This window comes from Lontra canadensis, unplaced genomic scaffold (genome assembly GCF_010015895.1).
Source record: "Lontra canadensis isolate GAN:19392208 unplaced genomic scaffold, GSC_riverotter_1.0 scaffold65, whole genome shotgun sequence".
Taxonomy (NCBI): Eukaryota; Metazoa; Chordata; class Mammalia; order Carnivora; family Mustelidae; genus Lontra; species Lontra canadensis.
The window spans coordinates 1453548-1480171 of NW_022631059.1; the positions used below are offsets into that span (position 1 = coordinate 1453548).

Consider the following 26624-nt stretch of genomic DNA (forward strand, 5'->3'; position numbering starts at 1 on the left):
TCACGCTGGCAGACGGGCGACACGGCCGCGGCGGGCCGAGTCCGGGGCCCCCCAGAGCCGCCGCCCCGCGCACAGGCCCCCCCACCCGGGCTCGCCGGCCGCCCCCGCGCCCCACACCCCGGCCTCCGCGGACCCGACCCCGGCTCCGGCACCCCGACGGCGCAGGCCCCGCCCCCGCAGCCGGCCCCGCCCCCGGCGACCCCCTGCACCTGGCCCGCGCCGCGACTCGGCCGAGAGGCACCGTCCGGGCTCGCTCTTCCTCCTCAGCGCCTGCCGGGCCCCGCCGGAAGTCCCCTCTCGCTCCGCCCCTCCCGCCGCTCTCGCCGGCGATTGGGCTGCGTCAGGGGCGGGGCCGACGCTGAGCCGCCAGCGACTGGGAAGGACAGCCGTCCATCGGCCCTCCCCGGCCCACCCCGCACTCGCCTTCCCTTCCGGCGGAAGTGCGGGCGGGCGGCGCGCGGGCCAGAGCGGCTCCTATTGTTGCTGTGTCATAGGGGCGCGGCGGCGGCCCCTGGCGGCGGCGTCCGGAACAGCGCGGCGGGCGCCGACCGAGCCGGGGGGCGTTGGAGGGCACACCCCCACCGTCGCGGGAGAGCTGCTGCACCTGCGGGGCGGGAGGGGCTGTCGCAGATTCACGGCCAGAGCGACACGGCCAGAGCGACACGCCAGAGGGAAACAGCCCGCACGTCAGGGGATCTAGGACGCTGGGGCTGGGGAGGGCCGACTTCTCGAGCCCAGGGATGTGTCGCCGAATCACAGCCCTGGACGTGGGGGTCCAGGAGTCAGCGCCCAAGACACCAGCGGTGGTCGTCTGGGGGGCGACGGAGACGCCGCGCTGCCTCCCTGTTCCCCCCGTGACAGTGCTGGCGTGGCTGCCCCCATTCTCCCCGGCGGGGGTTCCCTACTTCCCCATTCTCCTTTTGGGGTCCCTTCATTCCCCAGTCTCCCCGGGGTCCCCCATTCTCCCTTCGGGAGTCTCCTTATTCCCCCTTTCTTCTCTTGGGTTCCCCCATTCCCTCTATCCTCGCCGGGGGTCCCCCATTCCCCTGTGATGACAGTCCTGGCATGGCTGCCCCCCATTCTCCCCCGGGGGTTCTTCCTATTCCCTCCATTCTCCTCTTGGGGTCCCCATATTCCCCCATTCTCCCCCTGGGAGTCTCCCTATTCTTCCCCATTCTTCCCGGGGGTGGGGGCTATTCCTCTGTGATGACAGTGCTGACATGACTGCCCCTCATTGTCCCCTAGGCAGGTCTCCCTACTCCCCCCCATTCTCCCCTGGGGGTCCCCCGTTCTCCCGTGATGAGTGCTGGTGGCTGTCCCCCACATTCCCTCTGTGTGCGTTGTTCCCAGAGGCTGATGTGTGTGCTCAGAATGGAATGGAAGAGGCCACTGTCCATCAAGCCCGACTCGATGTTCACAAGGACCGGATGCCCTCCATTTCCACCCTATGCTCCTCTGTGACACAGTAACCACGCGGGGCACACCCATCCAGAGCCCTGGGCCCTCCCAGCACGCACCAGAGACCCCTCCAAAAGCAAGGCCACTCTGCACCATGCTGCCTGACAATTTGTCACCTGTGTGTCAACTTTGTTAAGCTTTTCACAAAAAGTATCAAAGTGGAAGGTGGTTTTGTTTCGAAGATTTATTCAGGTTGACGCAGGTGGGTCTGGCGCGTTCACCTGAACCCTTCCATGACGTTCTGTATAATGGTCTCAGGTACAGCCACTTTTTTTTTAAGATTTTTTATTTTAGAGAGAGTGAGCACAGGCAGGAGGAGGGACAGGGAGAGGATCTCCAGCAGATTCCCCGATTCCCCGCTGAGTGGGAGCCTGATGTAGGGCTCGATCCCAGGACCCCACAATCAGGATGTGAGTCAAAATCAAGAGCTAGGCACCCAGGTGCCCCTGAAGGAAAACCACTTCTGTATCCATTGTTTTGTGATCTAAAGACTCACCAATTTTGCTTTGTTTTCGAAAACGTAGCTGTTTTTCATTTAAAAGTGTTTATGTTGATAAATAATAAGCTTTTTACTTTTTAACTAGCAAATACTTCCACTTCATTTCATTTCCTAGTAAATACCAACAGAGCAAACCACATACATGAGCTCCCCGGGGTCCCAGAGACCACATGGGAGAGGGGCATGGTCCTGAGCCCATGACAGCAAGTGCCCTGCTGGTGACACTCAAGGAAACCAAAGACAACAAAGGCTGCCTGAACACGGGCCAGCGGGCGGGAAGAGTCAGGAAAAGTTAAGAATCGGCCACAGGAGGCCGCAGGGAAACCAATGTTGTGACCCAGAAGAGCATGGTTCCCTCTAGCCCGTGGCCTCAAGGGGCTCACCGGAGCACTTCCTCTCCTCAAGCTGGGGGCCTGTGTCTGAGGCTGGTTCCATGGCTCGTGTGCAGGAAGGACAGTGGCCGCAGGCAGATGAGCGTGGCCAAGGCCCCTGGGTGTGCCCGCCCCTGACTGTGGGGTGCTGTGGGGGACAAGGCAGCGGGGTGGGCGGCCCAATGGCTCCCGCACAAGGGGTGGGCAGGGCATGGGGACTGTGGCGCCTGGACACATCACCAAAGGGGTACATCCAGCAAGAATGCACAGGAGAAGAGAGCCCACGCCATTCTTCATAAGAGAAACGCAAATTAAAACACACCGATGAGAAGGGCAGGAACCCCGAGAAGGGAGCGTGACAGGACTAAGTGCTGAGGCCGTGGCGGCCCCACGACAGCACGGTTCGGCAGCGGGATTCCTCACAATCGTCTTTCTTTCCTTTTAATGATCCATTTTTTTTCAGAGGGAATTGTAGGATTAGTCCCAAAGTGAGCAGGAAGTACTGAGAGTTCCCATGTAACCCTCCGCAAGCACCTCCTCCTGCTGTCAGCATCCCCGCCGGCGGGCGCATGTGTGACAGTCCACAGACCCTCGAGGACACGCAGTGTCGCCAATGGCCCGTCTCCCTGCACACCACCTGTGCGTTTGGACTAACGCGTGATGCAGACCCACCATCATAGTGTCGCACGGAGTGGTCTCACCGCTGGTAGTCCCCTGCCCTCCTCCTGTCCATCCCTCTCTCCTCCCTAACCCCTGGCAAGCACTGACCACTTCTTTACAATTTTTTTTATGGTGGTAGGATACGCATGACATAAAATTCACCATCTTAACCCTCAGTGAGCCGTTCAGTGACGGAAATACACTCAACAATGCTGTGCCGCATCAGTGTCCTGTCACCTTTCGAGACACCAACCCCCCCCCCAGGTCCCTGTTGCCGCCATCCTACTCTCCCTCGCGTTCTGACGACCCTAGTATGTGACGTCAATGGGAGTCCTGCAGTCTTTGTCTTTCCGTGATGGGCTTGTCTCAATGAGCGGGGGCGTCCTCAAGGTCCGCCCACGTAGCAGCAGGTGTCTGGGTCCTCCCACCCCGGCTCCCGCAGAGCATGTGGTGTTCATCCATCCGTCCCCGGGCAAACACGGGCGGCGCCCGTGGCTCAGCAGTGGTGGGGAACACTGCTGTCGGCGTCGGCGGGCAAACATCACTCCGGGACCTCAGCGCAGTGGGATTTCTGGATCCTCTGGTGACGCTGTTGGTAACGTTCTCCGGAGCTGCGATCCTGTTTCCACAGCAGCTGCCCCGCTCTGGCTTCCCCGCAGCAGCCCATTCCAGCCCGACCCGTGCAGTCTCGCCAATGCTCGGTGCGGGCCTACCGCCGGCCGTCGCCGCCGCTGCACGCCTCCTGGTCTGAGCTCTGGTTTGCATTCGCCAAGGGATTTGCGGGGCCGGGCGCCTTCTCGCGGACTTACTGGCCCTTTGTGCATCTTCTGTGCACAGGGTCCTCTGCCTGTTTTTGGATCAGGTTTTTGTTTGCTTAGTTTGAGAAATTCTCTGCATATTCTGGGTGTCATTCTCCTGGCAGATGTCGTGTTTGTCTATATTTTCTCCCATTCTGTGGGTTGCATTTTTACCTGATGTTACTGTCTGATGCACAAACATTAAGTTTCCATCTTGTCCAATTTATGTTTTCTGTTGTTACCTGTGCCTTCAATGTTCTACCCAAGAAATCACTGCCAAGTCCTACGTCACTAAGCTTGTGCCCTATGCTTTCTTCTACAAGTTTTATGGTTGGGGTGCCTGGGTGCCTCAGTCGCTGGGCATCTGCCTTTGGCTCAGGTCATGATCCCAGGGTCCTGGGATCAAGCCCCACATCAGGGTCCCTGCTCAGTGGGGAGTCTGCTTCTCCCTCTGCCCCACCAATTTGTTCTCAGATAATGAAATATTTTTAAAAAATAAATGAAAAAGATAAAAATTTTATGGTTTTGGGTGTGACATTCAGGTCTAATTTTGTAGAGGGTGTGAGGTAGGGGTCCAGCTTTCCCAGCACTATTCGTTGAAAAGACTGTCCTTTCCCCCTCGAATGGTCTTGACACCCTTGTCATCTGATCCTGTATGTTGCTGGTGACTATGAGACAATATGGATTTTGTCAAGTGCACACGGGGTGACCTTCAATAGAAGTTAGGGTTAGATCCCACTTTCTCCGGTTACCTGCTGTGAAATCTAGGGCAAGCCCACCTTCCTGCACTCCCTTTTCCTCCTTCACTGGTTGGACTGAGGGAATTGTGGGGATTAAGCACCCAAGACAGTAGGTACTGGCTCTGGCAGTGCTGAGTGCTCCATGATCCCAGTCATCGGACACCGCAGCCCGTAGGGGACCCTTATCTAGGCACCTGGGCATCCCAAGGGCATAAGCATCTCAGGGGCCATCTGTCCCTCTGACCAGAGCCACCGTGGCTATCCAGAGGACTGTCTCCACTCAGCTCGCACTCCTGGAAAGTATGTGGCTGCTGGGTGCCTCGGACAGGGGCCAGGTAGCAAAGACCCTCGAGTCAGACTACCACTGTGCTCTGGGCATTTCGTTGCTTTCAGCAATGGGCTCTGATCCCCAGGACAGAAGAGAGATGGTCACTCAGAGCTCCCCACCGCTCAGAGAACACAGACCCCTTCACCCGTCCAGTGGCCCGCCTGGTGGTGTCACAGGTGTCCCTGAATCTCCTCTTCACCATGACAAGCAGTTTTCTGGAACATTCCATTTGCTGGGCCAATCCTACAGAACACACAGTCCAAACCTCTGGCATTGGTGCATGGGACTCGTCCGTAGCCCATCTGCAGCCTTTTCCAGAGAGGCCAGAACAGCTGAGACAATGAAAAATTGTTCAGTGCCAAACAAATGTCAGTACAACCCATTTTCAAAGAAATCTGTATTTGGAGCTAGGGTTTAACACTGACCTTCGCAGATCTGTACCGGTCTCCCCCCAAACAATCCAGGAGTGGTTGATTCTGTTTATACAGACGGGTACTGCCGCTTGTTACGTATTATAAAAATAAATGCATCTCACTAGCACGCATTCTCGCCTGACATTTTCATGCTATGCTGACAGGATAAACAGTGCTGAAAGCCGGCCACGCATGTGCTCGCCAGGAAGGGGGACCGGTGTCCGTGCTGTTGGCCGCTGCAGAGATCACGTGGCCCTTTACTGACCGTGTGACTTGGGGCAATTTGCTTGTCAAAGAGGCAAACCAGCTGTGCGACCACTGGGCTGACTGTCCGGTAAACCCCCAGCAAGAGACACCAGATACACTGCTCTCACGTGGCAGAGCCCACACACGGAGAACGCAGAAGCCAGCCAAGCCCAGCGTGACTCATCCTGAGGAGGGACCCCAATCTTTGTACCCACTGCAGACCCAAGAAAGTCCCATTTAAAAAAATATTTTAGGGGCGCCTGGGTGGTTCAGTGGGTTAGGGCCTCTGCCTTCAGCTCAGGTCATGGTCTCGGGGTCTCCGGGTCCTGAGACGTGCTCAGCAGGGAGCCTGCTTCCCCCTCTCTCTCTGCCTGCCTCTCTGCCTGCTTGTGATCTCTGTCTGTCAAATAAATAAAATCTTTTTAAAAATTTATTTATTTATTCATTTATTTAACAGAGAGAGAGAGAGAGAGAGAAGGCGCGCGCGCAAGCAGGAGCACAAGCCGGGGGAGTGGGAGAGAGAGAAGCAGACTCCCCGCGAAACAAGGAGCCCGATGTGGGGCTCGATCCCAGGACTCTAGGATCATGACCTGAGCCGAAGGCAGACACCATGACTGAGCCCCCCAGTCGCCCCCCAAGAAAGTCCTTTGGAAGACGTTTGAAAGTCTGGATGCTGAGACAGAGAAACTGGATGGGGAGGGCGCTGTACTAACTGAACTTTGCCCCGGGCCCACCCTCCCTAGTGGGACGCAGCTCTTCCTGACCCTGCCCTTCTCCCCTGCTAGGGGAAGGGTGTCCCAAGGGAAGGGTTACTGGTGCTTCTGGGCTAGGAAGCATCCCAGTGCCGCCATCCTCGGTGCTCCCTGTGGATACTGGAGACTGGCAAAGCCAGTCAATCACCATCCCTCTTGGGGAGCACTTCTCGAAGAGCCAGTATTCTCAGAAGCAGCTTCTGGCCAAGGCTGCCCAGAGGGCTGGGTGGATCTCGGGGAGCCTCCTGGCGTTTCTCTTGTCCTGCTCTGATTTCCTGACCCTGTGGTTCTAACAAGGACCCGCAGGCAGGTGGCGTGTCCTCTGCATTCACTGTAAACGCCTCCCAGTGGGTGGGCTCCAGGCTCCGTCAGACACAAGGCCAGCGCCTCAGGCCCTGGGCCTGCCCGGGGCTCCCAGAGGCCGCCAGGCTGCACCTGATCCCTCTCCGAGCGCCAGGCCCGCTGGGTCTGCCGAAGGGTCCCCCACACCAGATTGTATGTGTGGCAGGTCTGGGGGCAGCCCCTCCCACAAGCACAGGTGTCATGAGTTTTGCAGGTGGGGTCAGAAGGGGCCGTGAGGCCGAGGAGGCGCTCAGCGCTGCTCCCCGGAGGCGCCCTGCCCGCTGCCCCTCGACCATGCGCTGACATCCCGGACAGCCGAGACCCTCCCGGAGCTCCGCATCTGTGGAGAAGGGGCCCTGGGACCTTCACGTCCCAAGTCCGCCCGTGCAGAGACAAGAGTGCTTGGGCTTCACATCTGTGGCAGCCTGGCGTGGCCTACTGCGGTGACGCCCCTGACCTGCTTCTCCACAGCCTCCTCCCGGGCACGGGCCACACTCACACCGGGGCCGCCCTGGGGCAGACTCGTGCTGGCTCCACGCCCCAGACAGGACTGACCCTAACATGAGGTGGCCTGTGAAGTCCGGTCAGAGCCGGGTCCCCAGGACATTGGTCCATATTATACACAAGACAAACTCCAAGACGGCGTCTGTCTGTCCAGAGCGAACTCTCCGGGGCCCCCAATAAATGCACAGAGTCCAGGGCCACGTAACGGAACCCAAACTTCAAAGGGGAACAAACCCAAATTTCAGGTTCTTTGGGGAAAGCACGCTCTACTTTTCATTCCCCAGAGACGTTCTAAGCTACAAAACAACTCTAAAAAGCTCCTGGGCCCACACGGCAAAGCCACAAGGACGTCATGGGGCCGAGGCAGCCATCACAGTCCACACAGGCCAAGTGCACCAGCACCAGGTGCTTGTGTTTTTAAACGCATTTTCTACCCAAAAACTCTATTACAGACCAATATCTGACATCCAAGATTATCAGGGGAGACAAAGCAGAAGCTGTAAGTTTACATATCAGCATCTGCAGAAACAGCAGGTTAAAATCTGTAAGCCAAGTGACCAGGGACCCGCAGACACACTAGGCCCTGGCACCGGCCGTCCTGCCCCTCTCCTCCAGTGCACAGGCCAGGCCCATGCAATGAGCCCCCGAAACCCGTCCTTGCCGGCCAACTTAAAAGCCCAAACCTTGGGGCGCCCGGGTGGCGCAGTGGGTTGAGCCTCTGCCTTCCGCTCAGGTCGTGATCTCAGGGTCCTGGGATCGGCCCCACATCGGGCTCTCTGCTCAGCGGAAAGGCTGCTTTCCCCTCCCCCTCTGCCTGCCTCTCTGCCTACTTGTGATCTCCGTCAAATAAATAAAAAAATTGTTTAAAAACAAAAGCCCAAACCTTGCTGGCCAATGACTGGTGGCCGTGAGAAATGGATTCATCCAGAACAAGTCGCTCAAATGCCCTCAATCCTGTCATTCTAAATGTGTCCTGGGGTTGTGCCCTTAGACACTTTCAGCTTGCGCTTGCCTGCGGGTGACGAGCCCGGCTTCCCCAGCCACAGGCACACAGGGTCCCCCACTCAGACAGCCAAAGTCTCTTCATGCCAAAGTCTCCTCTCGGAATAGCGTCCCCCGTGAGCCTGCGCCGGCCGCCCGCTCCCCTCCACGTGCAGCGGATCACCCTCGGTTCCTCCCCACACTGGGCCTTCCGGTGTCCAAAGGTACAAAATCAAGCTGTCAGAACAAGTATTCGCTTTTAAAAATGTTTTAATTACAAATGTGATGTTGAAGCCTGGACACACAGTGACGACACCCTCTCCCGAGAACCCGCCACTCCCCACATGCGACCGCGTGTGCCTGAGTGTGCAAGTGTGCGCGTGCACTCGGCGGAAGGCCTTCCGCTCGGAGCTCTGCTGTGCCCTGTGGCGGTGACATTTCTACAGAAAGGCCACAGTCACTTGAAAAGATGTTTGCTAAATGGACATACACTTAGTTTTTGTTAAATAATTTTAATTACAGGCTGCTCTGGACCCTCCTGCGGTGCCCGCCCGCTGGGACTCGCCCACGTCTGAACGCACGTGCTGGGCAGACGGGGACACGACTGGTCGCGGGCGTGGACAAGACGCTGCAGGCCGGGACACTGGCTCTGTGATGCAGTGTGGCCCGCGCTGACGAGGATGCCCTGGTGACAAGAGGAGCAGACGAGGGCAGAGGCAGGGCTCCCTTCCCCGCTGGGAGCGGCCTGGGGAGTTCGGTCGACAACCCTCGAGTTTCCGGCCGACCCAGAGTGTCAGGGTAATGCTTCCTCTCGGACAGACGACTGGGGATTAATGCATATGCTCTTCAGCAAAATACTACTCAAGTAGTTTTAACTTAAATATTTTAAAAGTAATTTTACATTATCGAAGATTGGTAAAAAATACAGAATCTGACAACTTTTCATTTCATTCGATCTGCTGCTTGGACAACCTCCACTCCCGCAGGACTTTCAGATCCAACTTCCCTGTTACGGGTTCACGTCCGACAGTCCCGGAAGCCCTGCGCCCCTGCGTGACGAGGAGGACTGTGGAGGGATTTGCGACTATGGGAGCCCCTCCCGGTCACGGGCTTTAGTTACAAACTTTACAGGGAAGAGGGTGCGGTCCGCGACACAGCCCAGCCAGGTCCCGTCGGCGGAGGGACTGCAAAGGGTTTCCCTTTTCCACCCTCGACGGGAACATGATGAGCCCAAGTGAAGCTTTACAGAGGCTGCGACAGTAGCAGAATGTTTGGCAAAATCGAAAGTTAATTAGAATGAAACCCCCAGCAGGGACGGTGGTGCCGCTGCGCGCACAGTCGCTGGAAAAGCCGGTCTCTGCTGCGGCCGGAGCTCCGGGAAGCCTCTCGGCGCAGTCCAGCCTCCGGTGCCGCGGCCGCTCCAGCCCTCAGTAGATATCCGGGCAGCGGGAGAAATTCCGCTCAAAGTAACCCCCCGTGTACAACCAGTCGGGCGTCCCCGTGTGCGGGTTGCTGCCTTGGTGGAACCACCTGCAACACAGACGAGGGCCCGGGAGGCGCGTGCAGTCAGGGCCGTGCTCCCCCGCCCTGAGGACACGGCCCCCCACGGCAGCAGCCCGGGCGGCGACTTCAGTTGAGAACACCGAATCACGCCTAATCACGCCTAATCACGCCTTCACTGGCACGGACGCGCTCCCCTACGAACAAGCCTGGGGTTCGCCAGCCAAAACCCAAAGATTTAATAGAAAACACGCTGCGCCAGCAGCAGAGAAGACTGACATCTGCTCCGTGGGGCCTGCACCTCTCAGGATGGGAGCGCGCACTGCTGCGCCTTCCCGCGGAGCCTGTGTCGGGCCGTGCAGAGGGGAGGGCTGGCGGGTGGAGGGGAGAGCCTGAGGGCGGAGGGACGACAGTGGCCACCACCGGGCCACGTCTTAAGCCATGCGCCCTAGGAAGACCCCACTGGCTCCCGTGGGGCACCTGTGCCCCTGTGCCATCCACCATCCTGACCATCCCCACCCCCCCACCGAGCGCCCGCACCTGCAGCCCTCCCACAACCCCATCCCCCATGCCCCACGCCCCCCACCCCTCTCCCCCAAGCCAAACCCCATTCCATGGCACCGCACCCCCACTGTGCTCCCACTCCTGCAGCCCCCATCTCCTCCCCCTGCACCCCTCCTTACTCCGCCCCCACACCTCTACAGTCCCCGTCCCTCCTCTGCCCCTGCAGCCCCCTCCTTCCCACCCCTGCGCCCCTCCCCCGACCCCCTGGGCCACCTCTACTTCTGTTGTACAACATGAAGACAACAGAGGATGCCTGCAAGTTACTGCAGAGTAGGTGTGGGGGGCTCACAAAGTAGAAGTCACCATCTTAGGACGAAATATCATTATCTCCACAATGTATTTTTAAAATCAACTACTTAGAGAAAAACAATGAAATAAGGTTAACTCTTTTTAAGCTTTTTCTGGAAGGAAGCCAATTCCAAATATCAAACTCCTGAAAGCCTGGTATTAAATCAAACTGGGAGCCCAAGCACAAGGAGTGCGCTGTAAGCATGTCGGTCACACGGCCGTGGCCGGAGGCTCCCATCCCGGAGTCTGAAGCCTGATGGGAAGGAACGGAGCCAACAGCGCGCGCCCGCCTCAACATGGCTGTGGGGTCGCGCGTGAACAGACACGCGCTTCTCGTTATGCTTAAGCGTCACAGCACTTACCTCACGGAGCCCTCATGGTGCGGGTCCTTCTCCCCTTGCCCCTGACAAGTGACAAACCGCAAGTCCCCACGATTCCACAGGGAGAAGCAGGCGGCAGCCCGGGGGGCAGCGTCCGCTCTCTGTCTGTGTCTCTGTCACCTGGTCTGAGCACAGGTGTGTCCTGGCCGACGGGCGCCCCGGGGCACACGGGGCACCATGCCCCACCCCCCGCATCCCCTCAGGCCACCTGTGCCACGTGGCAGGTGGCGTGGAGAAGAGCAGCAAGCCGCGGGGCCGCGGGGCGACGGCTCAGCACACGGCTTCTTCCACGGCGCGGCCCGTCCGAGAGCTGGGCCCGCCTCCCGCTAATAGCTTGGTTCAGACTATGTTTCCTTCTAAAACGTGCCCTATCTGAGCAGAGCGCTCGGGGTCAGACACGCCGCGGGCAGGACCGCGAGCCCGGGTCTGAGGTGACCTGTGCCTGTGCCGTGGGCCCGCCTGCGCCGTGGGCCCCACGCTAATGGGGCCCCAGGAGAGCTTCTGCTCAGCCCCAGGGGCACATGGAGCCCTCACCACTACCCCCTCCCAGCCACCGAGGCCTCACCTTGTCTGCCACTCAGCCTCCTGTTTGGCTCGCTCTCTCCGGGCCTCCCTCTGCTTCTCCTCCAGCCGCTCCTTCTCCTGGCTCGCCAGATCTGGGGGCCAAGCACACGACACCACTGACGGTGAAGCTTCCAGCCGACCTCAAGCAGAGCAGAGTGCTAAAGGAAGCAGACACCGGGACGCCCCCACCCCCAGACCTGAGACCAACAGTCACACCGGCAAGAAATGTCATTGGTAAACCAAACTCCGTCATGAGCGCACGGTGGCGCCCGGACACCAGTGGGGCCACAGCGAGGGGCAGGCTGTGTGCCCGCACCACACGGGCATGCTGCACAGCCTGTGAAACGGCACCACGCAGGGGTGCGGTGAGGCTCACGGGCGACCTGACCCACAGGGCAGGGGCAGCAGGAGCCGCTTCCCGGACCTGGCCCACAGGCTCAGCTGCCACGCGGGAGCCCGAGGGCCGCTTCCTGGTCGCGATTGCGAGCTTAGAGGCTGGTTCTCGAGAGAGGGGTCTGCACGTCGGCCAGCCCACCCTGAGCAGTCTCTCCACTGAATGCCAACTGTGTACACAAATCCCAGGGCCACTTTGGACAGCCCTCTGGGGAGTCATGGGCTGCTGACCTGACCAAGGCAGCAAGGGAGGGAGCCTGCGGCCAGCTCCCTTGTCACACGGACGTGTCCACAGTACATGAGAGGCCGAGCCTGGGACAGGGGGCCTACTTTTAATGAACAAACGTGCCCTCTTTGGAATGCCACCCTAATGTCTGCTGACACTAGCAAAGCCTGGGAGTCTTGTAGTTCGCACATATATTCTGTTTCATTGCCTTTTTCCTGTCATTTAATTGTATTGTATTTGCAAAACGATCAGCCTGCGATTAGCTAGCTTCCTTAGAACTCTTCCAGCACGGAGAGAGCACAAGATGCACTGTCCTGCACATCCCTCTCTGTGCACCTGCGGCCCGTGTGCCCCTCCCCCCCAGCCCGCATGCGCACCCATGTCACCATTCTCCATGCCGCGGATGTCAGGGCGCAAGCGGCAGTCCGTGGGGGCCAGGGTCTTCTCCATGCCACTCTGCAGCTCGTTGAGGCTGACAGTGAAACTGGTGAAATTGTACATCTGGGGAAAGAGGCACAGACGCCGTTACTCTGAATAGCCCTGGTTTCTGCGACGGCTCACAGCTCAAAGCCATGGGAGCAGTGGAGGGTCACCCGCTGCCCCACCAATCCCCCGCCCAGGTGCAGCCTGAGAGCCACATACGTGCCCCTGTTCCCCACAGGTACAGAGAAGGCCCCGACATGGCCTTAGACACAGGGGTCAGAAGCAGGAGCGGCGGCCACCCCACACTCCGGCTCCGTTCCTGGGCCCGGGGCGCACCCAGTGTCTGGCAGGCAGCTCCACACAGACTGAGCCGAAGGACGGAGAAATGGGCGCTATTTTAAAAGAGGAATTCCCTCAAAATACATAAGCCTTTTTTTCATTCCATCATACTGTTCACATCCTGCTGAGAGCAAACCCTAGCCGGCGAGGTACAGGTAGACAAGGGGGTGTTTGGTTTCCTTTCACTTACGTACACATGTTCTGCCACGTTAACAGGACAAGAAATACAATAAGAAACCATGTAATATGTTTATGTACAATTTACATATGAACAAGATAATCAGCAGTGGATATTAGAGTACATTTATTGCACGTTATTACATTTACTATACAGTTACTTTATATATGGTACGTTATTGTGCACAGTATGACCTTACTGTATGTAATATAAATGAAGAACACACACCAAAATGCATTTAAGCCTCTAAATTGACAAGTGAGAAAAACAGCACCTCAGACCAACCCTGAAGCACTTCAGGCCCCAGCGGCCGTAGGTCATCTAGAGGAGACGGGGTCACGCGCGGCGCGAGCTGGGGCACGGGCTGGGGCACGGCACGCCCGCACAACATGTGGGCAGAGCATGGCCTTCGCTGCAGGCCTGGCCTTGGCGGGGGCTCCGGGAGGGCCAGGGGCGCCCACAGGCTCACTCTGCAGCAAGGTCCGACCGGGGGGCAGAGGGCCCCTGAGCTCCGGGACAACGGTCTGAGGCGGCGTGCGCACAGCCCCAGGGAACAACTGAGGGGCCTCGCCAGGGTTTGGGGGCACAGAAAGTCCCGGACCTGCAGGGGGGCGTACGAACCTGGGCAGAGTTGGGGGGCCGAGTGTTGACCCTCCAGAGTAGCTTGCTGCCAGGAATGACCTGCACCGTCTCCTGAACCTCGGGCACGGCGTCCGCCACGTCACCTTCGGCTTTCTGAGAGACGTCATCCTGAAACACAGAACACCTTGGGACGGCCGGCCCAGAGGGACAGCTCTGCGTGAGCAACTGTCCGGCTAGCGGCAGCCCTGGGCAGAGCGAGACGGGCTCGCCAGCGAGGAGAAGATGCGCTCGTGCTCTCTTTGCCGGGGCTCCCCCGAGAGAGGGCAGGGAACCGGCAGCAAGGCAGGGCCTTCCTGGGGGGAGAAGCCCGCCCAGCTCCAAGCATCGCCCGCGAGTCTGCTCGAGTCTGCTCGCCGCTGCAGGTGCCACGCCTTCCCAAACAGCGGGTCCGGTTCGAGCTAAGGGAGGCGCTCCTGAGCCGGAGGCAGTCCCCTCACACCACAGCCCGGCCCGCAGTCCAGAACTGGCTCGCACCTGGGGTTTCATGGCGCCTCAGCACTTCCACACTGAGCCCCAGCTGGAGAGCACCTCAGCAGAAAAACATGCAACGACCACCTTACTTTGCAAACTCAGTGGGGCCTGGAGAAAGAAGTGGGCCCCACGCGGCTGTTCCAGAATGCTGGACTACGACACAGTGGCCTCAGGAACCCCCAGCCGACTCCAACAGGGTGAGGTATTGCTGGCCGCAGGCCACAGGGTTTGCTACCAGAAAGTTCGGGAAAGGCCGCTTAGGGATGAGTGTTCACGTAGAACTCCCTCTCACATCTAGGTCACCCAAAGGACAGCGGAGCTAAGCTAAGTCTCCACGTTCTTTAAATGGAACTTTCCTTTTTTCGGAAGTCAAGAGCACAAGGCCACACAGCCAGATGCGGACGCCCTGGGGAAGGCCCAGCACCTTCGGGAGAGAAATACTGAACACTCTGGGTCCGGCCCATGACTTCTTACCTCGCAACATTGGACGCCTCTTTTGAACTTTCTAGTCTGAGGCTCGAGTAACTAGGCCCGAGGGCACCAGAATCCCAGAGCTCCCGGGAAGCCCTGTGGCGGAAACACTGCAACTGTGGGACATACCCTGAACTGAAAACACAGGCACGACACTCTCTGGGTGTCTCAACAGGGTCTAAGAAAACAAGGGTCAGTGAGATGGCAGCTGCACCAATAAGCATGCAGACCACAGGGTCACCAGAGAGAAACACAGGTGCATGTGCAATCTGCCAGGCTTAGGGGGACGTGGTGGCACCAAGGAACCCCAGGCCATCTGATAACGCAGCCTGTGCACAACCCACACGCAGGCGAGCCCGAGCCCCACGCGGCATCTGGACAAGCAGCCAGCCCGCAGACGGAAGTCTGATTCCCAGCACTGGGCGCCAGCAGCCGGAAGCCCTGTCCCCCACCCCCACCCCGGGGACCACGCCTCGGGGGGAGCAGCGCCCTACCGGCTGCGTCTTGCTCGGCGGGTCCCCTCTCCTCTCCCGTTTCCTGAACGACTCGTACGTAGCAGGGTCAACGCCCCACAAGCACTCTGTCCATTTCCCGTAGATCATGAAGAGCTTCTTCTTGCTGTAGTCAAAAGAAATTTTTATTTTTTTCTAGTTTATCGTTTTAGTAATCTCTACACCCAACTTGCAACCCCAATGTCAAGAGTCATGTGCTCTTCCCACGGAGCCAGCCGAGCATCCCATGGAAAGGAATTTTAATCCTAAACCATTCATCTAAATGTGCAACACCTGAATCTCGGCCACAGAATAAACGCCCATTCTGACCTGCCTCCTCGTAAATCTTAGGACCTCTCTGGACCTAAGTGCAACAAGGAAAATCTGCCTTTTAGGGTCCCTACTCGGGCCTGATTTGCCAAAGCAACAAACAAGATGAGGACACATAGCCCCGAAGGGGGGCTGCCAGGGCCCTGCCACCAGGAGAAGATAAGAAACAGGGGCATCGGGTATCCCAGAAGCCTGCGGGCCTGTCGGGTCACCGTCCCTGAAATGCACGAACTTCCACGCACGGTGTCCTCCCCACTTCCTAGAAGTCACTTCAACAGCCCTTCAGTCTCCGTGGATGCTGCGTGCTTTGTCTTCACAACCGCAAATAGGATGCCCGCACCACCACTTGCTCTGCTTGCTTCACGGAATGACAATCTCTGGGGACTGTCCAGAGCAACACCCTAGCACTCTGCCGATTCCAAAAGAAACACCGACAGTGCTGGACTGTGTGTGTGTTTCTTTTCTGCATCCTCCCGCGGTGGGGGCACAGTGGCCACGCGCTCCTGGAAATGCTACTCTGGCAGGCGCTCGACATCCTGGGAGGCCCCCGTCTCGGGCTCAGCCTGGAAAGCTGGGACGCGGGGCCTGGCGGGGGGACACTCGGCCAGTCCTCGCTTAACAGACACCTTGGCCGACACGGTCTGTCTCCAAGAGGGAAGAGCTCACCCCAATTTGGGACAGAAAACCAGAAAATCAGAACAGGGCTAGCAGCCCCTAATGGCTGGTGAGCGTGGCCCCGAGGTGCGGCACAGACCCCGCTCCCACAGCTGCGTCTGTGTGCACCCCGAGCCCGGTCTCCTCCCGGGTTGTTTCTGCCCCAGGGAGAAGCTAATCGGGCACTGCTGGCACTCTTGTCACAAAGACGACTGTGTCCTCCAAGTCTGCGGGCTGAGTCCTGACTTACATCCAGGGGCAAGGTGGTCACAGCCCAAAGCCTAAAAGCATCTCACAGGCCGTTTGAACAGGTAACTTTCTGGTACCCAAGAAGCAGGAAGGAGCAGAAGCTCCCACTGCTTTATGGGGGAGACCTGTTTCTAATTAGAAACGTGCAGGGGCCCCTGGCTGGCTCAGTCAGTAGAGCAGGTGACCCTTGACCTCAGGGCAGTGAGTTCAAGCCCCACACTGGGCACAGAACCTACTTTTAAAAAGAACAAAAGAAAACGTACAGCTTTGGAAGCAGACAGGAAATCCATGACATTATATGAAGCCCGAATTCCTTATTGTGGGAAAAAAATGAGAAATTTGAGACCAAAACCATAAGGTAACCCAAGGGGCAAAGACCCCAGAAAATGCGTTGTGACCTCCTGACCGTTTCTCTCCTCACAAAGACTTTAAACGTCCCTCCCTCATCGACTGGATGGAGCAAGCCAATCACACTGGTGGGGGTCCCGGCTGTGCCCACGGCCTGCAGCAGGCACGGCCAGAGACGGGGACACACGCGCTCACATTTCCAACCTCGGTTCTGGTCGCAAAACCATAGAAGTAGCTCTCCGTGCTCACACGTCCATTTCTATCCAAGGAGAACAGACACAGATCTTTCCTCCCCCAGAGAGGGATGGACAGACCCCACTCTCTCTCTTGCCACCCAGAGGCGATACTTCCAACTAATCCTTCGTCTCCCTGCGGACTCAGTAAGGACCCGTCTTTTCTAACCAAAAGGAGTCCTCGTCTGTTCTACTGCGAGTGGATGTCCCGGTGTCACTGTGTCACTAACAAGGTAATGCGCCTGAACCGTCCGTGCGCAGACCTACTTCTTGTCTTGAATGTGGCCCTCCACTCTGTGAAGTTCTTTTCCGAACAATCCACAGGGTTTAAAGTGAAGCACACACTTATCTCCGGTTCTGCGGAGAAAACAAACACAGGCCTCTGTTGTGTGATGGGAGATGCGCGGGAGAGGTGGGACGGGGACAGAGAGGCGGCAGGGGCAACAGCGGGGGGTGATGGCACACGGGTGTGGGGGAGCTTGCTGCGCTGGAGGTAAGGTCCCAGCGCCGCCTGGGGTGACGGCTGCACACTCCAGTAAATACACCAAAAACCACTGAAGTTCCCACTCTAAATGGGCAAACTTTACGGTCTGCAAACTCTGCTCCCCATAAAGCTGCTGGCAAAGGAAGCCAATAGGTCCTGCGCTCCTAGGGAGAAGGCAAGGACGGCGGGAAGCGTGGGAGGGTGGTCGTGACTTTGTCCTCTGGGAATCACACCATTCTCCGCTGAGGTTTACAATTTCAAAATAAATTCATGCTCATGACTAACACCAAAACGGGAGGCAACAATGGGTACTGGAGCCGATACCAGCGCCGACCCGCGCCACACCAGCCCCACTGGGCCCGGCCCCCATGGACAGGCTTCGGGGAGCCGGGTGGAAGCGCCCCCTGGAGGACGCCGCGCGCGCGCGCATGTTCCTCGCGGGCGCCGGCACCTGTGGTTCACGATCTCCACGGTGCCGTACTGCTCTATCCAGAGCTTCCCGACGAGCACGTTGTGTACACAGCAGGTGGGGTTGGTCCAGGTGTAGGCTTCCCCGTGTCTGTGAAACAGGCCAGAAACAAGCAAGTCAGAGGCCGGCAAAGCGAAAGACACTGCGTGACCTAAAACGCAAGATACCAGACGGAATTAAACCATAATTGCCTTAAAACCTGTACGAGAGCAGAATGTGGCTTTGAACTCCCTCCAACAGTGGCGATTTATTTAGCATTTGTTTGAAATTCACTTCTGCTTTCCTTTGTAGCATCAACAAAGCTTTCTGCTAGGACGCCAGATAATGAGGGGCAGGAGGCCGCCCAGACAGAGACGCCGATGTCCTGGGACCTGCAGCAACAGCCCAGGCCGACCCAGGGGTCGGGGAGCCGCTCCGTGGCAGGGGTGCTGGGGTGCATGCGGCCACTGGGAACAACCTTCCAACACCTTTGCGTGTGCTCCTCTGCCTCCCCGAATGGCCGGGCCCAGGGAGAGAGCCCCAGCGAGCACGAGACCCGAGTCTCGAGGGAGGCCGTGTGAAAGAGCCAAGCTCAAGGGCAGAGACCAGCCCAGAGCAGAAGCATCCAGGACCAGCATCTGGATCCCTCAGACTTCCGGGGGGACAAAAATGCACCAGTCGATACGGTTTGCCACGTTTCAGTTCTGCACGCCTCACCCCAAGAAAGCAAAGACCGGCAAGCTTCCCAGAAAACGGGGTGTCCCCACTGGGCCCAGAGGTGCACGGGGCTCAGGCACTGGTATTCCGTGGCCCCCATCTGGGCTGGGCGGGGCCAGCAGGAAGCAGAAATGACACCAAATGCTTCCTGACAGCAGGCTACGGGGAGCAGGACCAGCCCTCTGAGAACCAAAGGCCCGCCATGGCCCAGACCGTCGTGGATGGTGCGGTGACATCCAGGTGATCACTGAGGACTCAGTTTTCGGTTTGCAAGGTGTCTGCCCAACACTGCCCTGTGGGGGAGCGGCTGGGATGGAGATTTAACAGGTGCATGGGCAGACTCCAGGATGCCCCTCGATGTTCCCAACCTCCAGGATTCAGCCTGTGTCTCTCTCCCGCCCTCAAGCTGACCAACAGGGGTTTAAGGCTAGGATCGCTCCTGAGATGAGGTCATAAAAGACACCACGGCTTCTGCCACTCACGGCTCCCCGGCCCTGGCCCTCTGGAACCATGTGAGAGGGCAACAGTGGTGGCTGGAGGCTCGAACGTTTGGGGAGAGCTGGCACCGGCAGCGACAAGAGTGGCCCCGATCGCATGAGACGCGCAGCATGCCAGCGTGTGAGCGGCATCTGTCCCGGGAGGGGTCTGGGGAGCTCCCCCTTAAAGGGGCTGCTGCGGTTGGAAAGGGCTGAACAGGGAAAGGCTGTGACACCCCGCCCCCCCCCCGGGAGGAGTGTGCGCTTCCGCCGGGCCCGGCCGCCGCACTCACTTGAGCAGCTCCAGCGTGATGGTGCCCTGAGGCTCAGCCTCCACGCTCTTGCCCCAGAACTTGAGCTTCGGGTAGATGGAGCCGTGAAACAGGAAGTCCTGATTGAGGCCTTCTGAGTAAAACGCACTAATGGGGGGGTGGTGGCTGACCTGTTCAGATATGAATCTGAATCCCAAATCCTCCCTGGGCACAAAAACAAGAGGGGGGAGAGCCATATTAGAGACCGCAAAGGCCCCCCAGGGCCGGCTCGGCACCTGTCGCGGGGAGCCCCGCAGCCCCTGGCCCGGCGGGAGGGGCACCGGGAGAGGCGCAAGTGCGCTCCGTGCCCCCCGAGGGGCGCCCAGCCCTGCTCACTGACCGCACACATGGCCAAACGCTCCCTCACGCACGCACACACTTGCACGTGCGTCTGCCATGCCTCTGGGGCGCATCTGAACGCCACACGGAGCGAGGAAGAGTGTGGAGGGTCTCTTCCTGACCCTCTGCCCGTGCCCCCCCAGCACACGCGGGTCCAGCTGTGTCTCCTGGCACCAGGGACATAGAGGCCCCAAAGCCAAACCACCGTCTCAGTCCTCAAGGGACGGCGCGCGCCTCAGGGCTTCTTCTCTAGCTTCTCCTCAGGCTCCTGGAAGTTTCCGGATGGAATGTCTGATGCCCAAGACACTCCTGGCCAGGAAACAGGATTCTCAGTACACGCTCTTTTTCAATAAAAATGTCAGTTTTTAATTGTTCCGGAACTGTGAATACACCTACAGCTGTAGTCATTAAAAATTATAAAAGCTAAACCACATAATTACTAACTTAACTGGAATCAGAATTTCCAATCATTACAGAGGAAGGAAAGCTGAAAAATTAGATTTTAAAAGGTTGCCTACCAAGGTATGTAATTTACAAAATGAACACTTGTCTAAGAAAAGAAAGTGCTATTTTGGGCTCTAGGGGAGCCGTCTGTAGGGAAAAAGACACAGAGCACGCCTTGGTTCACGGCGTAGTTCCTCACGCAGGAGGACCCCTCAGGGCCCTGCCCGCAGCAGCGACCTGGACGCCAGGCCGGGACACGCGTGGCACCTGCAAGGCTGGGAAGGCTCGTTTCTCTGTCGGTGGAACCTGGCTCAAGCCCCGAACGAAGGTGCAGGTGTCCCTGCGTCCGGCACCGGGGCTGCTCACAGACCTCAAGCTGCACGGCTTGCCTGGAGCTCCTTCTGGATTACGTTTCATTTCTCTTTTCAAGATACGTTAATGGTGCTTCTGAGTAGACGAGAAGGCCCGCCGTCTGCTCAGAGCTAGACAAGGTCAGAACCCTGAACTCCGCCCCTACGGCCCCGACCACAGGGGCGGCTGTTGCTCCGGAGGAGGCGTTCTAGAGAAGAGAGAACCTCCACGTGATGGAGGACAAAAGGTTCCCTGAAGAGGGGCTCTCGGGGCAGGTTTTTCCCTCACGTGGGCCTCGGTTTCCCCATTTCTGAACTGAAGAAGCAGGGACTTGCCAGCTTCACGCAGGGTCCCCTGCTGACTGCTGTGGCCGCGAGCACACCCACGGCAGCACCGGGCCTTGACCCGCCAGGCCCCTTGAGGGAGAGCAGGCACCCGAGCACTCGGTGCCTGCCAGCCCGTCGGTCCCTCAGAAAAGAGGCCACTGGCCCGGGGCCAGCAGCAGGCGGTGGGGGCCACGCCGCGGGGTCAGCAGCAGGCCCGCCCAGGGCAGCCAGAGACAGGCAAGTGCCGAACACTAGACACTTGGGTCACTTCCCCGACTGCTGAGTGACTGCCGTGAAGAGGTGCGGGCCCGCTGGCGTGGCTGCGGGTGACGACTCTGCCACGGCCGCCAGAGACCAGGGCTGCCACTCGCCCCGGCACACGCCCGGCAGCGCCGCACACGCCCACAACGTGGACTCAAGCAGACCAGCGTGCCCGGTCCCCGCAGCCACTTACTCCCTCTGGAAGAACAAGCCGTCGGTGACAGCACACGGTACTAAGGGCAACAAGGAGCCCAGGGAGCACGACCTGAAGGACTCTGAAACCAAGATGCTGGGGACCACACAATGCACCACGGCTTCATGACAGAAAGCAGCAACGCCAGGCACACCACGACACGCATCAGACACGACACACGGCAGCATGACTCCGCACAAGCCGGTCACATCGTGGGGACACGAGGACGGCACGATGCAAAGTGGCAGGCGATACGAGTTACCGCAACCACACCACGTGACACACACAGGACACACGAGAAGGCCCAGTCAAATGCGAACTTAACAGGACCACGCTGGACTCGTCTCACTTTGCTCAGTTCACACGGCTTCTACAAGGAACATACTCTTATAATAAATACCAACTTTTATTGGATAAAACATTCCAATAAACTCTCCCCAGAACCCGGGGAGAGACAGAATAAAAATTATCCCCATCATCTCCAAACGGCCCCACAGGGCTGTGCACACCCACGCTCACGCTGCCGGAGCCGCACACTCATACTCACCCTCACACTCCCAGAGCCACGGCCGGGGCTGGACAGCTTGTCCTTCCCCGGCTGATCTGGCGGCAAAGACAACATTGCCCTCAGCTTTCGCGCGTGTGCCTGAGTGGGCAGCGGGGTCAGGAGAGCACCCCCAAGAGGCCCAGCTCACCCTCCCGGGACCCCAGCAGGACTGCCAGAGGCAAGGCCGGCCCTGGACCGCGCAGGCCTCGGAGTCCGGGTCAGAAGCTGGGGAGCTGCCCGAAACAAACTCTGCCCGGCAGGGTCTCGGTCCCCCTCACTGGCTTTGGGAGGCTGCGGCCACTGCACTCGCCGGCTCCAGCCGCCCCTCCAGCAGCTTCGTCCCTCTGCGTCCCCAGCCCTGGCGACCCCGACAGCCTGAGTCCTTACCTGATCAGCTCGTAAGTCTCTCCCAGGAGGGGGTTGAAGGGCTTGCCGGTCCTTTCCCACTGGGAAGCCACTGCAGACACGGCAAAGGCCGCCACGCACTGGGGGCAACGCACATGGCAGTGAGCGGGGGGCAGGGGGGCGCACGTGCAGCTCCCCAGTGGCAGGATGCACTCCTGGTGGCCCCAGTCTCCTGCTTGTCACGTGTTTAGAGGTTACAGAACTTCCGGAGAAATGCCTTTATCACGGACACTTCCTCAAAGCCACACAGGCAGGAACAGTGCGCGGCTTCCCCGCCCCAGCCCCACCCAGCCCAGAGGCCCCACAGCCCAGCTGGTCAGTCCAGCTAGTACACCCACAGCACACCGGGTGCCAGTCCCAAAAGGACCCAGGAGGAGCCGAGGTACAGAGCCCACCGCCACCCACGAAGATCAGGCCCTGGGACAGACGCCGGAGCCGCTGAGCAGGACAGCCCCCAAAAGTCAGTGTGGGCCACATGGGCTCATCCCCCCGACGCCCCCCAGCTGAGGTGCCTGGCCCCCACCACGATGTGGCCGATCAGATGGTGTTAGTCTGGCCCACACGCTCCATGCCGGTGCCCCCTGGAAGGAGCCCAGCACCTACCTGCATCCTCTCCAGGGCCTGGGGCCGGCGGCAGGCGCTGCGGACAAGGTACACGTGCTCCATGTACTCCGTGAGCCGCTGCAGGAAACTCAGGGGCTCGTTGAAGGCGATGGGCATGGTGATCTTGGACAGCTCCTACAAGGGGCGGGAGACCCGTCACCGGGGGCTCACGCGCACCCTGCTCGGGGCCCAGGGAAGATGCTCGCCGTACTCTTCGACAGAAGGGAACTAAACGATGGGGGGCCCACACTGCTCACCTGCTCACGCGGAGACCCTCTAACCCGCCTGGGGCACGGCTGGGGGCAGAGGCCCCAGGGACCTGGCCGCGGAAGCACAACAGCACGCACACCTGCTCTGCGGTCTAGCGTCCCGTTTCCAGGAGCCCGGCCCTCAGATCCCCCGGCAAACGTACAAAGACCAGACATCACTCAAACAGCCGCCACGGTGCCTAGGAGGTATGCACAGCCGCAGGAGGCCCCGGGAGGCCGCCTGATGCTGGACCACGCGGGTAAGCAGGGGCTCCGCATCGCCACGGCTCCACCGGGCAAGGAAAAGGTGCAACAGCCTCGAGTCTGTCTGAAGACAGAAGATGACACTCCATCGGGGGCAGACAGACCAGAAAGTTCTGAACGGGCCCCCCCCAGGGGAAAGGGGACATGCACAGACAGGTCAGCGACAGGAAGGTCAATTCTTAGACTATTCTGGAACCTCAACTACAAGATTTGACTTTGGATTCACAATCTTGAAACAAAATTAGTTCAGATAAGCAATCTCCAAACGTCAAGAATAAAATGAAACAAGTGAACACACACACAGGCGCCCGGGCACAGCCGCCCGGGGACGGGGTCACGCAGGGATTTAAAGCGCACGGACTCGAGACGCACCCTGAGGACAACACGAACCACAAAAGACAACAAACTCGCACGTTTCAGTGAACCCGCTGTCGCGGCAGAGCTGGTCCTTCCCTCCAGAACCGTGACGCATGTGGGATAGAGCAGGTGAGTCATTACATGCTCATCTAGAACAGACATCTCCAGTGTTGCTAAAAACTGGGCTTATCGGGGTTGCCTGGGGGCCTCAGTCGCTTAAGCGTCTGCCTTCAGATCAGGTCGTGATCCCGCGGTCCCGTGATGAGTCCCGCATCCGGCTCTTGGCTCAGCAGGGAACCTGCCTCTCTCTCTGCCCCTCACACTGCTCATGCACACATGTGCGCTCTCTTAAATAAATTAATAAAAATCTTAAAAAGAAAACTGAGATTATCAGTGTGGGAGAAAAGAGGCACAGACAGAAGACAGAGGAGGTTAGATGAATCCTGTCATCCCAAATTTAAAGCACTGTTGAAACAAATCAGAACAGCTCCTAGCTCTCTCCCCTGGGAAAAACCTAGACAAAAGCAACCCGATAGCCTCCCTAGGGCCCAGCTGTGGTCTTGAGTTCTCTCTCTCTCAACAAGGACTCTGGACAGGGAGGTACAGAATGAGCCGAGCATCTTCTGTAAAGGATGGTGGCCGACCTGAAGATGCTGTTAACAGCCGGAGGTGGAGCAGCTTGGGGCCAGGACACGCCAAGGAGCTTTAACTCCACGAATTCAAAAAATGACAGAACACACGCTGGTTGGTTATCCTGGTCATGCCAGGTAACGCAGATGAACCAAATACATCACTTGACAACTGGGATAAAGAATCACTCCCTGACCCTGACTTTCTTATGCAAACCACACTCACAGCAGTGGAAGGGCTGCTCTCTGCACAGAAGCGTCCCAGGAAATAAAGGCAGAGTGACTGTGCTGGCGCAGCTCCATGACAACTGGGGCACCGATTGCCGAGAGCTCAAGGTCAGAAGAGAAGCAACAAAGAGGTGTCCACACACAGACTGAGAAGCACAGACACAGGAACGGTGCTCGAGACAGCCGTGAATTTGAGGACATGAACAGACCGCGTGTTTTCCTGCACTAGGGTACCAGGACTGCGGTCATGTTAAAACAGAATCTGGGGGCATCTGGGGGCCTCAGTCAGTTAAGTCCATCCAACTCTTGGTTTCAGCTCAGGTCGTGATCTCGGGGTCCTGGGATCGAGCCCCGCATCAGGCTCGGTGCTCAGCGCGGAATCTGCTTTAGATTCTCCCTCACTTTCCCTCCCGCTCTCTCAAATAAATAAAATAATAATAAGAAGAAAACCCAGAATCTGAATCCTTCAGCAATACAAGACATCTTCGCAAGTGGAGTTTGCTTCAAAATGCCAGGGGAGACAGGAAGTGATGAAGTGTGGCTGGGGGGTGATGACCCCTGGCGAAGCCGTGGGTGCCGCCGTGAGTCGGGGCGGGACTCGGCCCTGCCCGCTGCTGCACGTGCGGGAAACAGCCCATGTGGGCCAGCGCGGCGCCGGGGTGCGGCAGGCCGAGCCGTGCGGAGAACGGTGTCTCCACTCCAGAGGCAGAGCCCCCGCATGCTCCGCTGGGGCGGCTCTGGGAGCGTGCTGACCCACATGTTCCATTCGCCTTAATCTGAACGCATCCCATCCCCAGGGTGGATTCCTCGGGAATGCGATGTAATGGTGTCACTTTATGAAAACAAGCCTCAGGATCGAGGTCAAGTTCATCACCTATCTCCAGACAGACACACCCATCTGGACCTGACCTGCTTACACCATGAGAAACGTGGGAGATAATAACGCTAAGAGAAAAGAATCCCAAATGTACCATTTTAAAACAAGAGACATGTGGGGGGCCTGGCTTAGTCAGAGGAGCATGCAAGTTCTGATCTCAGGGCTGTGAGTTCGAGCCCCATGTGGACTGCAGAGATTACTTAAAAATAAAAATCTTCAGGGGCGCCTGGGTGGCTCAGTGGGTTAAGCCTCTGCCTTCAGCTCAGGTCATGATCTCGGGGTCCTGGGATCGAGCCCCACGTCAGGCTCTCTGCTCAGCAGGGGGTCTGCTTCTCCCTCTCCCTCTGCCTTCCTCTCCCCTGCTTGTGCTCTCTCTCTTTCTGTCAAATGAGTAAGTGAAATCTTTGAGAAATAAAGAAAGAAAGCACCGCTCCAACAGGAGGGCCGCAGAGGGGAGACTAGGAAAGCCAAGTCCTGTGTGCTGCGAGCAGTGATGCTCCAACAGGAGTCCCCTCGTCTTGCGCTCTGAGCTCTGGCTACTACGTGACAGGTCACCATGACGGGCAGCAGGGTGAAGGTACGCAGTGTGCCTCTGCAATCTTCTAGAAGTCCAAAATTATTTCAAAATATACAAAGTGGGAGAAAAGGTGCGGTTTCTGATGGGAAAAAGGCCTCCCACTGAGGGCAGAAGCAGGCGCAGAAGCATGCTGGTGAGCAGAGCAGGGGTCAGGGCCACACGCCTGCTGCAGGACAGTCACCGGAGTCCACGTCAGCCATGGCCCGCGGGGGCGCTCTTCTCTCCCAAGGGCCACAGCTCACATCCACAGGGACCGTCCCGACCGTCATGGAGACCATGAGAAGAAAAGCCCGTGGCTCCGGACCCCAGACACCCAAGCCTTCCACCACAAACCCAGAGCAGCTGAGCTCTTCCTGCAGCCGGCACGGGGGGCTGGAGGGCCGGAGCCCTGAGTCCTGCACACGTGCCCACGGCCTGCCCTTGGTGTGCGTCAGGGAGCCCAGAGTCCGAAGCCCGCCGACTCCCGGCCCGTCCTGGGGCTGGACATGCAGCCCCGTGGTGCTGCCTGCGCCAGGAGCGCGACCAGCGGGATTGTCTTCCCGCTGCCCGTGAACACTGTGGCCTCTTCTCTCCCTTGCCCTTACGTCTCTGTCCCTTTCCAAGTCTACTACCTCCACCTCATGCCACTATAAACACGCAGAGCACATCTTCCATGACCAGCAGTGCCGCAAATTCACAGGAATTAAAAACGTTTCAGCTTAAAG

The 26624-nt window shown here is 58.5% G+C and overlaps 2 protein-coding genes across 3 annotated transcripts in view; both read right to left on the minus strand.

The window, feature by feature from the left end:
• Positions 1 to 314, minus strand: part of ADRM1 (adhesion regulating molecule 1) — a 6067-nt gene extending 5753 nt beyond the window's left edge. For both annotated transcript variants that reach the window (XM_032878859.1, XM_032878858.1), the window contains exon 1: positions 210 to 314. The gene's annotated coding sequence lies outside the window, so the exon portion shown is untranslated. The remainder of the gene's footprint in view (positions 1 to 209) is intronic.
• An 8767-nt stretch (positions 315 to 9081) lies between these two features.
• Positions 9082 to 26624, minus strand: part of OSBPL2 (oxysterol binding protein like 2) — a 34151-nt gene continuing 16608 nt past the window's right edge. The window contains exons 5-14 of the mRNA XM_032878851.1: positions 22741 to 22875; positions 22120 to 22217; positions 19254 to 19436; positions 17771 to 17878; positions 17103 to 17192; positions 15025 to 15148; positions 13568 to 13696; positions 12384 to 12507; positions 11389 to 11479; positions 9082 to 9621 (exon numbers count right to left, since the gene is read on the minus strand). Coding sequence (XP_032734742.1) covers positions 9519 to 9621; positions 11389 to 11479; positions 12384 to 12507; positions 13568 to 13696; positions 15025 to 15148; positions 17103 to 17192; positions 17771 to 17878; positions 19254 to 19436; positions 22120 to 22217; positions 22741 to 22875 — 1185 coding nt within the window. The 3' untranslated portion in view covers positions 9082 to 9518. The remainder of the gene's footprint in view (positions 9622 to 11388; positions 11480 to 12383; positions 12508 to 13567; positions 13697 to 15024; positions 15149 to 17102; positions 17193 to 17770; positions 17879 to 19253; positions 19437 to 22119; positions 22218 to 22740; positions 22876 to 26624) is intronic.